This window comes from Sitodiplosis mosellana, unplaced genomic scaffold (genome assembly GCF_009176505.1).
Source record: "Sitodiplosis mosellana isolate CC-2019 unplaced genomic scaffold, AAFC_SMos_1.0 Smas_scaffold_6226, whole genome shotgun sequence".
Lineage (NCBI taxonomy): Eukaryota > Metazoa > Arthropoda > Insecta > Diptera > Cecidomyiidae > Sitodiplosis > Sitodiplosis mosellana.
The window spans coordinates 4,664,567-4,680,541 of NW_022601467.1; the positions used below are offsets into that span (position 1 = coordinate 4,664,567).

General features: G+C 39.4%; 1 protein-coding gene across 4 annotated transcripts in view; it reads left to right on the forward strand.

The window, feature by feature from the left end:
• LOC129579199 (locomotion-related protein Hikaru genki) overlaps positions 1-15,975 on the forward strand; it is a 42,587-nt gene that overhangs the window by 21,504 nt on the left and 5,108 nt on the right. For all 4 annotated transcript variants that reach the window (XM_055469003.1, XM_055469001.1, XM_055469002.1 and 1 more), the window contains 8 exons: positions 2,100-2,355; positions 2,750-2,915; positions 2,982-3,738; positions 9,393-9,620; positions 10,256-10,353; positions 11,683-11,845; positions 12,133-12,306; positions 15,829-15,963. In XM_055469003.1, coding sequence (XP_055324978.1) covers positions 2,100-2,355; positions 2,750-2,915; positions 2,982-3,738; positions 9,393-9,620; positions 10,256-10,353; positions 11,683-11,845; positions 12,133-12,306; positions 15,829-15,963 — 1,977 coding nt within the window. The remainder of the gene's footprint in view (positions 1-2,099; positions 2,356-2,749; positions 2,916-2,981; positions 3,739-9,392; positions 9,621-10,255; positions 10,354-11,682; positions 11,846-12,132; positions 12,307-15,828; positions 15,964-15,975) is intronic.

Here is a 15,975-nt window from a genome sequence, read left to right on the forward strand (position 1 = left end):
ACACACACACACACACACACACACACACACACACACACACACACACTCGATGCCCGCTCATTTGCTCGTTCAAGCGCCCGCAAATCGTGCAAAATGAAATGAGAACGAAAGAATGAATGAGCAACGGCAGAAGGAAAAAATGGTGTGCATTAAATTGAAGACGAGACGCACACGATACCGATACACACGCACATTCAACACACCGGAGCTCACACCCGATCGCACCGAAGCCGATGTAAATTTATGCAATGACAAAAACCAAATTCAAACCCACAGCCATGCAAAACTAATCGACACTTTACTGTGCTACGTGACCCACTAACCACATTAAATTTAAGTAGTATACGATACATTAGCATAACAACTGTAACATAAAGCTAATCTCTACGTGGATCGTTACACTGTTCTCTCATCGTGTGTTGGTTGTGTGTATTGCTTATTGCATTGTTATGGCACGATGGCCCAAAACATACACACAGCACTACACTACATGCCTTAATAAAAGTGCTAGAGAATGTTTTCTTTATCCGTGGCGGTAGGGAATGGTGCGAGGCGTAACTCACGACGAGAAGACACTTTTTTTCACTCACTTACTCCCTTTCTCGCCTCTCTCTCACAGCTCTCAATCACTCTGTCTCCCATTCCCGTATCGGTTTGGCTGATGTGGCGGTGGTGGCGGTGGTGGTGATGTTGGTGATGATGGTGCTGATACTGATGGTGTTGTTGTGCTGAATAAAATATATTAGGCATGAAATTTCTTGGCATTAGAATATCCACGAACTGAACACAAATATGCCAGAAACTAATTCATTTTTCCGTTTTATTGGCGAACTCCTTTAGCGCGTCGCGCGCGCCTCTCGTACGCTTTTCAATGAAGATTTAAATTAAAGCTTTTAACACTCTGGCATATCGTCACTGCATATTGTCTCTGTCGTTCTTCGTTCGGCACATTTTCTCTGATCAGGCCGTTGTGTGTGTGTTATGTTATTGTTGGCGTTGTTGTTGCTGTTTTTATTTATTTTATTTTTTTCCTTTTTACCATTTTCTATATGTATATGTTATGTTGTTCCCTTCAACATACACTCATTCAGTCATTCGCAGTCGCATGCATACACTTTCTCACTCTCACTCTCCCACTACTTGCACACTCGGCCTGTCACTCGAATGTTGTGGATGCTGCTCGACTGCGTCTGTTATACATATTAATCATGATTTGAGTTTAAGTAAAACAAGCAAATTTGTCGGGTAGTAGAAAGATACTTTTATAGTCAACACGATACTTTGTAGCCTATTAACATCTTTGCCATTCATTGCGAAACCCACTTAAAAATGAGCGAACATGAATTTTGGTTTTCCGCAAACACATTTACTCTACAACAACACAACGATGTGTGTGTGTGTATGTGCATGGGGTGGCACATTGAGCCATAGTTAAAACACAAGAGAGGCTAGCGACCCAACCAACGAACGAACGAACAAATGAATGGAAGAACGGGGATGAGAGTGAGAGAAATGAACATACATATTTCACATGCACATCGGAAACGATCCGCGAAACCGTTTCAAAATAGAGAATAAGAAATTATTGTGGCGGTGATGGTGAGGGTGTTAGTGTTGAAACGAATGAGTGTGAGAGAACGTTTTGTGTATTTTAGTTTTAACCGCATTATGAAACTAGGCGTATATTGTAAATTATTTACTTTAATACCAAGGGAAAAGCTCTTATTCGCGATTCAAGTATTTAACAGGGATAAATAAAGTATTGTTAGTTAAGAAGTCAATGTCTGTTTGTGGAAACGGTGCTCGATTGCTCTGAAAAACCAAAACACAACTCGACGCAACATCGCAATGGTAAAATGCCGACGAAACGATAAAATGGTACAAATGGCAATTGCATTTTGCCTGGCGATTTTAGTTTATGTTTGTTGGCTTATCCCAATCTATATTGTAGGCGTAATTTGACTTGCTTGGATTTAATCAACACGATATTTCCTTCCTTTTTCTCTCCCTTTTTTATTATGCGTTTACCTTTTTCCATGTGCCACTTTCTGACTGGATGGCTGGCTGGCTGCTTGGCTCAATAACAATCGACCATGAAGAGGCTACAATCGGTTGCCAGTTACCTGATTTGAGATTTGTTCGACCAAAAAAGTTTGGCTCAACAACGACCGAACAACCGTACGTAACGTTTGAAACAACGCAAATATTTCTACCGGATGAATTTACCACCGCTGATTTGGAGGACTATGAGCGTTCGGTTGAAACACTGTCGACGGAAACCGATGCGCACACATCAAACCTACGGCTAACACGATACACTGATTACAATCCTTATGCGTGGCATGGTGGCGATGGGTAAACAAAAACTATTCCAAAATGCTTTATGCAAAGTAAAACTGTTTCGTAAATCTAAATCTAAATCTTGATGCAATCTCACCATATTCTCTCACCATATTCTCTCACCCTTCTCTCTATTTATCTCTCTATATACTCTCGCGTGCGCACACAAACACTTTAATTCAGCTGCAAGCGAGACAGAGAATAAGAGAATGAGAAGCAAAACCACTTTGCTGAAACGCACAAATTTTCAATAGCTCAAATATTTCTAGAGATAGTTGTTCAATGTTTTGTTGAACTTGCATGTGCGAATATATTTTGTTGTTGTTGTTGATGTTGCTATTTTTTGTTCCTTGCGTCTGTCTCGCATACTAGCACTAAATTTACATCTGTCAATTCGATCTTTCTGTAGGGATGAGCTGCATGTTCCGCTGGGTAGCGCTGGCGGTGAAAGCATTCATCGGAACGTGAATGGCAAGTGGGAACGCCGCAAATTGCGAAAAAATACAGGTCGACGCCGGTTGGACCAGCATAATCAGGGCCACAAGCAGACCAAACGGGAAATTCGAGAAGATAAAGTAATCGACGTCGTTTATTATATTCAATCGACAAACATTGTAAGCCAATTACATCATGATTTACAGCATCAACAGCAGCAGCAGCAACGACAGCGGCAATGGAACATCGATGACAACGATGGCTCAAATTATGTGCTGTCGTCGTCATCGTCTAGCAAAAACGGCCGAAAAACAATGAAAGCAAAAAATTCATTTACTAATCAAGCTGACATTGACAGCAATGGAAATGTTGACACAGCCATAGAGCACGACGATGACAACAATGATGACAACAGCAACAGCGACAACGGTGACAATGACTACGACGGCATCGGCAACAGTAAAACAATGAGAGTTACATTCAAACTGAAAAATGGTAAAATAGTCCATAAAATTGCTTTGCAACGCACACAAACAGGAGAAAATAGCCGTCGCAATAAAGCTGGCAAACTGAATCGAAATGACAACGATAGTACCGAAAGTGTCTATATGGATGATGACCATGATAAGATGGTGATGACAGGCCGAACAAAATCAAAGGCAAACCAGACGTCAACGACATCGACGACGTCGACAACAGCAACAAGAACAAGAACAAGAACAACAACGGCTAATGCTTACAATGCTTTGACCGATAACGACAATACTTTCCATGCTGACACGAACGCACAAAATGTCGAAGACATTGACACAATAGCTACAATGAACCATGATAATGAGTCGTTTAACGATACCAAAAATCAATTGCATCGCATCAAACGAAAGTCGGGAAAGGCTGCAGGAGCCCTTGGTCGGCCCAAGACAAGCGATAGTGGTTCAAAGAGTACAAGTCGTAAGAAAGAACGTAAGTAACGAAAGAATGAAAAACGGAACAACAGAAGCGAAAAAATGGAATGGCCAAACGCTGTGCTGGTCAATGTTTCGATCATAACCGTTTCGATGTACAAATTGAGCATCGACACAGTTGGTCGGCACGGCAATCGAAATACATCGGAATACTCACACACACACACACATACTGTACCGAGCATTCCGGCCAAATGTATTTCGATCGGGATGCGATTGGAACGTTGACCAGCGAACGGCAGCGTTTATATTGTACCTGAATGATTATTCGAAATATTCGGTTTATAGCTTTTTGTGTTTTCTGGTTGATTTTTGCTTTTTGCGCAATTGTGTGTGCGCTTTGCTTATCGTTTTTTTTCCTGTTTTGTTTTCATTGTGTGTGGTTTTGATTTCATTTTGATTGCGAATTGCTTTGGCATTTCAACATTTTTCGATTTTCCACTTGAATTTATTGGGTTCGTTTTTGGTTTGGTTTTAATTAAATTATTCACATTCCGATTGTTTAGTTAATTTTCATGTATTTTTTTTCCATTTAATTTGTCTTTGATTTGGGATTGGGCAATGACTTGTACTGATTTTTATCAAACTATCGATACCGTTGTTGGGTGAAAACTCTCCAGTCTGATGTTGTGGGCAAAGAAAAAAATTTCGAGATATTCAATGCTTAATTAGTGCCGCTAATTTTGAATTTAGTGCTCAACCTGGGTGACCGAAATAAAATTTGATATTTTGGGTGTTAAGGGTGGAAAAAAACATTTTGCGACAGGTAAAATTCAAGTCGGAACGCCGAGATATGGTTTATTCGCAGGCACCAGTTAAGTATCAAATATTGGCGTTATCGGTTTTCGATTTGAATGTCTCCTATCGAAAATATTTCTTTCTACAGATTTTCTTCTTCGTTATGTTAATAATATGTCATCATCGAGAAATTTGTAGATTGTTCAACCCCAAATAATCGATTTTTTCGGCCACCTAAGCTGGATACCAATTCTGAAAATTAGCCGCACTAATTAGCACCAATTAAGCACTGAATATCTGTATATTTTTGAAACATTCTGCCCGCAATGTCGGGCTGGAGAGTTTTCACCCAAGCAAAAATATTTCGTTGGAGAAAAAAAAAATGGAAGAGAAAACGAAAGAATAAAAATGAATGAAATGAGGAATGAAGAATGGAAAAGAAGAAATGATGCAACAACATGCTGAACAAACTCATGCACTGAAATTAAGCATACAAAACGGTAGTTTTCGTATAGTTAATTCATTCCCTTTCGTGCGAGCTGCTTCAACGAGCATCTGTTGTGTGCCTTGCAAAGCAATTTCTCTACAATCTCCATATAGCTATATTTACTTACGTTTCGTAGTCGCTATTGCTCTATCATCACGCGAAATGAATTTGAATTGAAGCTTTTCCCGTTAAGAATGTGTGCAATGTTAAGCAAACGCATATACAACAAATTTGCGTGTGAGCGAGCTGCTCGATGTGCGCTCAAACACACACACACACAAACTCACACAAAACGCTCTCTGGCATTCATACGAATAGAAAAGAGAGACGATTGAGAAATTTCAATTTCAACCGTATGAACGCATTTCAGTTGTTTTAATAATAACATCCACAACAAATAACTTCTTCTGACACAGGTATGAGGATCAGATGTTGAACGAGCTAAAGCATGTGTTCTTTCCAAGCTAACACTTAATTCAAGTTTTATGAACATTTTATTCATAAACAGCAGCAGCAACAACAGCATCAACGACAACAAACGACGACGACAACGATGACGACAACAACAACAACAACAACAACAACAACAACAACAAAAAACACCAACAAAACAATTCGTTTTTGTCCGCAATTTCAACTTTCATGCATTTTGTGCGAAGCATTTGTGCTGTGTTCTGTGTCTCTTCTTGTTGGTTGTTTGTGTATTTTTTTTAAATTTTCATTTATGTTGTTTTTTTTCACTCTCTTTCTCCCTTTGTTGCCATCCTTGTCGCCATCATAAATTTGTTGTATTTTTGATTAGTCGGTTTTGTTTGGTTTTCCGGCTGGTCTCTCTCGCCAAAGCGGATAATTGCACCGAGAATAACTGGAGCCGAAAGCAGAAAACGAAACACCGAACTGTTCGCCGTGGCTGGAGAACATTTTCGCAAATCGAATTTTAACAAAGTATTAACACCTTTTTCGTGGATTTTTCGTTGCTCCACTATTTATTTTGGTCCCGCTTGTTTTCATCTCTTCATTCGATGTCGAGGTAGTTGTCGTCTTCGTCCGGTGCAAGTTCACATTTGTTTTCTCACTCTGTGTTTGTGCTGTCAGTGGCGACGGTGGTGGTGGTGGTGGTGATGGTGGCGGTAGCATTGGCGGCAGCAGCAGCAAAGTTTGTTTGTGGTGGTTTGTTTACAAAGTTTTCCTTTTATTTAATGCGTTTTCATTTACACGATTTTAATCGCGTTGAATTGTCTCAGCATCCATATACACTAAACTCTACTGTTGGATATTGGTGGCTCATGCTATGTTTGTAATAGGGGGTGAAAAAGAGATACCATAAGCTGAACTTCTAATGCATACACATATAAACAGTCTCATATACAGAGAGTACAGTGAGTGAGCTCTTTTTTTGAAAAATGGACAAAGTTAAAAGCTAAAGTCTTAATAAAAACGTGCAAACGTTTTATGCACTTCGCGTAGTTGGCATTCGGTTTGTTCTTTTTGCCACGTCGTGTTACTCAAGTGATGAAGAAAGTTTTATTATAATAATAACAATAACAATAATGTGCTCGCGGGCTTGCACTCCATAAAGCACATAGTGTGAACAAGCGACAAGCTATTAAATACATGCCTTGTGACAATGTGAACAAGATTCGCTTCCGAGATACCGATTCCATTCTTGCTCTCTCTCGCGTGCGCGTTTTCGCTCAGATTTTTGCCGTGCTCGCTATCTCGCCGGCCACCTCTTGCTCTCATTCACTCTCGCCTAGTTCAGCAAGCAGCAGCAGAAGCAAATCTACAAATGGATTTTATCCCTTTTCCACATTTATTTTGTAATAATGAAACTTATTGTTAATTTGCAGTTGTCGTTTCTTTCTTGTTATATTATTCCGTGCCGGCTTTCAGGCATTGGATTTTGAGCTTACGATGCTTTTCAGCTTTTTTCGAGTACTTTGCATTAAATCAATTTCAAACTTCATTTATTCTTCTTCATCATGCCATAACACACTCATTGCCTCCTCTATCTGCACTCTTCTCATTCTCATTTTCACTATGTCACCCATTTGAGGAGCCATGTGCCTCTCTCTCTCACTCTTCACCAATCATCCTCCCCCCTCACACTCCCAATTCATTCACGTACGCCATCATCTCAATGCCGAAATGAATGCGTTAAAACCGGGGCGTTAGAGACGCCAGTTCGTGGCGCGTCGAAGAAGTGTAATGTTTAATCAAAATGAACACTGTCATGATAATTTTTGAAAAAGTGCAATTTATAAAAGTTATCAAAGTCGAATTCATTGCGCTTTCGAACAGAATCCGTATAAGAACATAAACTATTATTGAAAAGTTGTTTGAAATTGTTGTGAGGAAACAACAACAAAATCATCTGAGGCGGAATGGCAATGGCACGTTTCATCGTGTTCCATAAGCAGCAGCAGCAGCATCAGGGTTCATAAGTAGGAATATTACATTTTGAACCAAGATATTGTGAACTTGTGTCTACTTTAATTTAACATTCGGGACGCAGGAAACACTCACACACACATACATACGTACACAGTGAGCGAGAGATCAGTCGATGTTGGATGCGCGCTTTGATCGTGCCTCATCGTTCGCCAAATCCATCCGAGAGTAGTTAATTCGACGACAGAAGAAAATGGTGAAAAATTTAATTGAGCTCGTCTTCATCCAGAGCACTTTGTCGCTTACTCGTTCACGCAATCTCTTTTTTACCTCTCTCTCTCTCTCTCTCTCTGTGTGTGTGTGTGTGTGTGTGTCTCTCCCACTTCTTTGCTCTCCATCGTACTCAACCGAACCGATGTTTCCTTGCTCATTGTATATTTACCTTCGTTGTGCAGCACAGTGTGTATGTGCGAAGTTATCGTTGTTTTGAGTGGCGCAAGAGCGCGTTTGTTTGAATATACCGTTTACTTTTCTCTTTAATCAGATTTGGAATTTCTTCAAAATACATGGATCACGTCATGTCATATAAATTCAACCTTTTCTCGACCATATTCTGATACTATGTAGTTTTGCGATATTCGATTTTGTCTGGAAAACTCTTTCGAAACTTTTATCATTTATCAAAAATGTGAACTAGAAGATAAAAAAAGGAAGCCAGGGTTCATACAAAGCAATTCAATACAGATAGATTCCGGCGCACCAAGAAAAAAAAACACACTCACCGAACCCCGAACCAAACCGAAGCAAGTGCCCAACATACATACACACATACACAATCTCATGTTCCAAGGAAAAATGAATTTTTGATTAGTAAATACGTATAGTTTGTAGACTTTGTGCATGGGAAAATTTCACGTATGAAAACAAGCTTTCAATCTACAGCTTGCTCTCTTTTACTCTGACTCACCCTGACTCAGTTTTTACTTCCAAAATCAAGCCAAACAAACAAATTCCGATGGAATATCTTATGCAAATGATGCCGAAAAAAACTACTATATTTTCACTTCTCGAATTTTCTTACAAAAAATTTCAATCTCGGTCGTCTTTTTTCTCTCTCTCTCTCTCTCTCTCTCTCTCTCTCTCTCTCTCTCTCTCTTGGCACCATTCACTATATATACATTATACATCCTCCTGTCTGTCGACGAAAAACAGAAAGAAAAAAGTTCAGTTTTTGATGTCCCTTTGATTTTGCCACTATGAATAACAAAGACGAGCAACCAAGTTTCAACTTTGTCAAGCAACAACAAAAAAATGAACGCAAAATTCTCCCGAGAATAATCACAGTAGTCGATTTCGTAGATTAAAACAAATCGACTTTTTTATGCGGTGATTTGTAAGTTTCCTCATTGCACAGTGACAGAAAAAAAACGGACTGAATGTCATTTTTGGTGAAAAACAGTCACAAGTGGCCGAACGTAGTTTTGATAAACAAAAATATAGCAACAGCAGCAGCAGCAACAACGACCCAATGCTCGAGACAATTCGTTCCACTTTTATATGCGGCTGCACTCAAAGGTAAAGAAAAAAATGCAAAGCACATGATAATATGTCCACTTGGCATACGGTGCTGTGGCAACGAGGGGCGCTGCAGATTTGAACAACAATCATGCGACAAAAATTAATAAATTTTTGAATGTATTCTTTTTTGTCGTCGCCTTTCCGTTGGTGGTCGATGTCTATTCTTTGCATTCGCACTCGTCGGTTAAGGTGGGATTTTGTATATTTTCCAAATTCTACGCATATTTTCGCATCTAATGGGATTCCTCAGTGATGTTGGCTACTTTTTTTTTATTTCTGTTCGTTCGTTCGTTTCTTTTCTTACACTTTTATTTTGTGTCTCACTGGTCCCATTTAAATTTGTTGAGAGAGAAAAAAAACATGCTCATTCTTTACACCATATAACACACATATACCAATGCCGCTGCTGTTGCTGTCAACAATAACGTCAAACAACAATACATAATAAATGCACACAGATGGAAATGAGGAAGAAGTCGGTCCAGTGCCGTACGGTCCTGATGAAGATGAAGAACCGGAGGAGGGCTCCGAAGAAGACTCCGAGGAAATATCATTTGATGAGGTTACTGAAGTTCGTTTTCCTGGCGAAGTTGGTCCGATGGGAGATCGTCGTTTATGCAAAATACGATGCGTAAAGGGAAAATGGGTCGGTCCATTGTGCGCCGCAACGACGACTAATGAAGAGGGTAAAGAAAAACTTGTGTTCATTTTTATCCAGTGTATTTGTTTGACATCCTTCAGCCATTCCATTTACATCATTTCGAAAACAAAACAGCCAGAAAAAAAAGTGAAACGACCAAAAAATATCAACTCAACACATACTATAAAATTTCGAAATGATGCTTTCCCTTTTTCCATTCCTCCACCGGTTTCACTCTTCTTCCCGTGTTCCCTCTCTTTTTACAGCCATTTAATATCTAAATAATATAAAAAATCATATTTTCTCATTTTTTCGGTCTCTTTTTCTCTGTTCATTCGTCATCCGTATCGAACAATGCTTGTAACTGTGCATTGTGGTTTTGGATACTGTCATAAAAAAAAATCTTCACCCCAACACATACATATGTGCACCGACCTTTTTGCCAATACATATCGACATCATAACATATATCTACGCACATACACACATACTTTTTCACTCATTCACATGATTTATCCATTATGAACGCCACAACCGACACCATAAACCAAACCAAACCATACTAAATCCAACAACAACAACAATAACTTCATGCAAACACTGTGTGTGCGCTCGCCCCGCTTGTCCAACTGCACGAATGAAAACACACACACACACACTACGCAACAACAACAACAACAGATGATCATGGCCAACTGAAATTTCAGCCGTTGTACAAAAGTTGTAATGTGAATCGGATCCCACCCCATTTGTTGCTTAGCTACAAAAATATATCAGTGGTATGAAATATTTTTTCCATTATCGCACTTTTATGAATTATACTTGCACACATACACACTCATAATATTTTTTGCTCTTTTCCTCTTGAGGTTTAATTAATAATTAACAATCATACATCACAATAATGTAAAAATTATTCCATTTTGCCGTCTGCCGTTTTCTGTTCGTCCATGCTCTCATGCCGTTGTGCATCAGCCGCTTTGAACAGCAGCCACAATATCTAAGACATTCCAACCATTACTTTTTATTAATATGTTCTTCTTGGCGTGCTATGTCTTGTTCGTTTCGTTCATAGAATCGGTAGTATCGTGTACGCATCGTATCTCAAGTTCATGTGCTCCGTTCGGTCGGTCGGTCGGTCGGTCGGTCGTGCCGTTTTGTTTGGCGCGACGAAAATTTTATGATTCTTTCAAGTCAATCAGACCTCTCACTTACTATGCTTTGTCGATAGCTAGTAATTCTGTAAGCAAAAGGTATACCGACACACCGATTGCTGATTCGTTTTTTTTTTCCTTTTCTTCTCTTTTCCCGAACTTTAAGTTGTAACGGAAAGAAGGAAAAATGCTTCGTTTCCCGTCGCCAAAATCACCCTCCTTTCATATTAACAATTTCAGAATTTCTGTCCAATAACAACAATAATAACAACGACCACATCAACAAAGGAGAGAGAGAGAGAGAGAGCAGACTCATCGAAGTGCCAATGCAGAGGGAAAAAAGTGAGAAGGAGAGAGAGAGAGAAAAAAATCTCATATCCAAACTTTCCGAACTCTGTGCAAATGTTTTCAATTTCATTCTATTTCTTGCGCTCCGTTTGACCCGGCAATAATACTCGACTGAGTGAGGCGAAGAACATACGACATTGGGCACATAAATATTATTTTATCGAATTTTTCAATAAAGCAAATCTACATTGTTTGCAATGGCTTGTGGAATGGTCGTTTTAATAAGATTTCCCATAAAACATCTAACAATAAGCCCAAACATTTACTCACATAAAAGATATTATTAATTTTGTGCTCTTTCTTTCTCCCTCGATTTCTCTCTCTCTTGGTTTCGGTTTTTTTTTCTTCCCCTTTTGATGCCCGTCCCACTCTAACTCTCTCGCTCTCATTCGCCCGCACCAGATCTCCGGATGTCACACGATTATGTTAAAGGCACACACACACACACACACACACACACACACACACACACATAGCTTTTGCGCTATTACATCGGATTCGATTTTTTTTTCGCCTACAATTGGCTCTCCTTTATTTCTTTCTTCCTTTTTTTTCTCTTACTACTCACTTTCTTTTTTCCAACGTATTTTTTTTTTTAATTTACAGAGCGTTGGATGGGATGTACCACATGGTCACTCTTTGCAAGCACGTTGCAAAGATTTGGGATTATATAAATTGCTAGGCGAAACTCGTGTCCTTTGCTCAAATGGGTTATGGGCACCTCGTATGCCGTCCTGCGTTCCAACGACACTATTAACGAACTTCTCGGGTAATTTCATTTTTGTTTTCACTATGCTTTTTTTCCATACGTAGCTTCTTTTCACATCCACTTTGTCTCGGTCATTTTCTCTGTCTCTGTGCCAATGAAGCTAGAGAGAAAGAGTGTGCCGCAGAGACAGAGTTCAAAATGATTTAGTGTCGATTCGGACACCAAACATTTTATAAATCATATCGTTTATGTGGTGTTACTTTAATTGGTAATTCGAAATCTCTGAATTGTGTGTTTCAACATGTGGATAATAATATACACGAAATTTGCGCTTGAAACGACGATAGATGACAGTCCGCCGTCGATTCGTATCAAAATTGGAATTGGTTCCGGTGCATTTGAGCCATCAGGTGTATTGGCCGTGTTACCGGGAAGCACCATACATTTGGATTGCATGTACGTACGACGTCGTGGTAATCCTGAGTGGACATGGACTGGTTGGCATCGAACATATCAAACAGGTAATTTAAATTTTTCGGGCTTGTTTGCTTTTTTCGGCTGGGTGTTTGGGTGTATGGATGCATACAGATGGGATGAGAAGTTCATTTGAATATTCACTAACTGACCATAATTAATCAAAAATATTCCACTCGCATAATAGAGCTCACACGATTTTGACGTATTTATGATCACATTTTTGGTTTTTATGTTAACGACGGGTTGTTGAATGCGAACTTAGTTTTTCAATGCGCTGCTGGCTGAATAACAATATCAACAATTCCAGACCGATTTCGGTTTATGTCTATCTGTGTCTCTGCAACAGCATTTGTGTGTGGGTGTACTGTACACAAACATTAAATGTTACATTTTCAATTCACGTTCTCTAGTTTTTTATTCGACTATACAGAGAGAGAGAGAGAAATAGAGAGAGAGAGAGATAGAGAGAGAGAGAGATAGAGAGAGAGAGAGAGAGAGTACATGCACCGATGTATTTATGTATGTGCGTGTGTGTGTGTGTGTGTGTGTGTGTGTGGTCGTTTTGCTTTTGCTATTTGTGTCTGCCAACAATCTGGTCGGCGCTTCCGTGAGAACTTTATTCGGGAAATTGTAGCAATTTTCTAATTTAAATAAATCCGCAAAAATGGTATGCAAATTTGATGCAAATATCTGGAACGTTATTCATTTTGATTTTGACAATTTTATTATCCACATTCCACATAAATAAAAACGTGCTTGCTGTCCGTACAAATTCCGAATATAACAACCCAGTGAAGTGCACACGAGAACTGGATTTTGCATTAAAATGCATAACAGGGATACCAATTGCAGTCGCCATTCGCAACAACTACAGTAATGGTATCGGTGAAGGTGGTGGCGACGACAGCGGCAGTAACAACGGAAACCAACATCATCCTCGTCCTTGTCGTCATCGTCGTCACTGTAATATCGGTCTATTCATGTGCCACGGCCACCGTGCATAAATTGGAAAATGAAATGCATTCAATTGACACGATTCGTTTGCTAAATTGTTGCTCATTTTGTTCGTGACAATCAACGAGTCAAATCAAATTATTTCCCAAATCGACCGAAGCCTTTTTGCATACACAACCCTTAACAAAGGGTAGGCAGCGGTAGTGGATGCAGCAGCATCAGCAATCGTTCAACGTGTTACCCAGCTCTCTCTCTCTCTCTCTCTCGCACACATCAAAGAAAAATATAGATATTGAATTTTCTCCAGAATGCACAGACAAAAACAGAGAAAATCAGTTTGTAAAACAGTCACTCACATGACCATTGAAGCCACACACTCATACACATATGCACATAGACATACATGATTCCGCTCTAGCATGTCAAAAAGTTTGAGGTGGGAAAAAAATGTGAAAAATCGCTTTTATCTTGTTTCTCATAGAAAAATTCATTTCATTTTTGCATGTCCATTTTGGTTCGTTAAAGCGCAACGATTCTGCCGGTTACTTTTTCTCTCTCTGCCCCTGCTCCCTTTCTCCCCCGCGCGCGCACTCGCTATTTTCGTCGCCGTCGTCTGTGCTTTTGTCTGTGTGTCGCAAGCAATTTGTGTTGCCTACCAATTAAATGTTTTATCCCGTGCATACGAGAGTTTTTTTTCGTACAATTCCGAGTTGACATTAGAGAGGTAGACGGTACACGGTGAGAAGCTATTTAACTTATACGACAATTTTGCATTGAAATTCGGTAATGCCGTTAAAAATTCATATTGCAATGTGATCGCAATTCGCATTTGATGTACAACTCTCAAAAGAAAGCTATAAACTTTAATCCTATCGCTCGTTTTTTTGTTGCTGTTGTTGTAGATTTTTCTCCATTTCAATCTACCATATTTCTATGTGTGTTTGTTTTTTTTTTTGTTACATGCAACCTCTCGCTCTCTTTCACTCACACGTCCACTTAAATGCTATGCAGTTCATTTTGAAAAGTGCTTATTGTCGAACGGCATACAACCTATGGCGCAAAATAGTTTTCAACAGTTACCAGAACCGTTGATTGTCCAAACATAATTTTTCGCCTACTATGTGACATGGTTGGAACATGAATTGGACTCTGTTCCTCTCCCTCTCGCTCGCTCTTTTCTTCTCTCATTCACTCATTCATTCTGGCTGAGATTTAGCATTTTACAAAACCGACTATAACTACAATGTGCTTTTTATGATTGCTCGTAAAGAGTTCATTTTGCCCGTTATGATCAGCCATCAAATATGCACGAGCTATTCAACGGGAAAGCATTTACTGTGTCGGCCCATAATTGTGACAAACATAAGCAACTTTTGTTGCGTATGCTTAGCAAAATTGTTTTTCATCCGCCCGGTGACTCTTTTTTTCTTCCATTAGCTGTCACATCATCGTGCGGTTTTTCCCTCCGTTAAAAGTTCGCTGTTGTTGGTCGTTTTTTTTCGGCAACGCTCTACATGCGCTCAAATACAGTTTATGAATGCAATGCATACAATACAGGAACATGGTTGGCGAGACATGTATAAACAGCAACAAAAAGAAAAAACAACAGAGTTGCACAGACAAAAAAGCTCCATACACCATTGAACCGATTTCGATTCGCTTGTGAAAAATTCGAAGCAATAAATTTTAAGCACTTATTATAAATTACATTCGGAAAACGGAAAAAAGGTGGGCTGAAAGTTTTGCGGATCTTTTTTCTCTCTGGCAAGAACATGCAGTGTGCGCGTGTTTTTTTTTGCGACATTGCGCGCTGTTCAGTTCTTTTCGTTTCATTCCATTCATTCGGCGGCTCTCTGCTAAGTGATAAATTTTCCGTTTCATTACAAGTAGTTTTTCATTTGTTTTTGTTTTGGAATTATTTTGCACCCAAATCGGATTCGAAGTAGCCTTGGAGTGGATAAAAATCATATGCACGTACTTATTCACATTTAGGCATTCTATCAACAGCATGAATAATTTACTAAGCGCTTCGTTGCATCAGCAGCCCCCAACGCAGATCCAACTCTCTCTCTCTCTCTCTCGCTCTCGTTGGTTCGCTCGCTCGCGCACTCTCTTCAGCTCCTTTTCGCAGCACACATGCTAAACATTTAAAATGCAACCAAATTCAAATGTGCGACTAGCGTTCTCGTTCACAGCCTCTCTCGTTATGTTCATTCACCATGGTTTTTTTCAATTTTTATTTTTTTTTCTCGCATTTTCATTTTCGTTTTTATCTTGCAATTGTGTGAACGTTGTTCATTCAAGTTCGTTAGAGAGAATCGTATGCAAATGTCCAAGGACAATGATAGCGCGGTGCGCACATTGAATCACTAAATGGAACTCTATCTCGAACACTTGAAATGGGATATGAAGAGGGTAGTGTTGTGTGTGTGTGTGTGTGTGTGTGTGTGTGTGTGTGTATGGGAGTGTGAGTGTGAGTGCGAATGTGTATGTATGATTGTTTGGAAGTAGCGACAAAATAGAAAATGAAAATGCAAGAGTGAATAGCAAACAAACGAATGAACAATGCCTCTTAATATATTATCTCTATTTTGCTGTGTGTTCGGCGACAGGTTGGTCTAGTGCACCGGATGAGAAGGCGACCAAATATCGTTTAACCATTAAGGATATTCAGCAACAGGAATCTGGAACATATACTTGTACATCACCACGCGGTCTAACCAACAGCATTGTCATTATTGTCGCAAGTAATTTATACG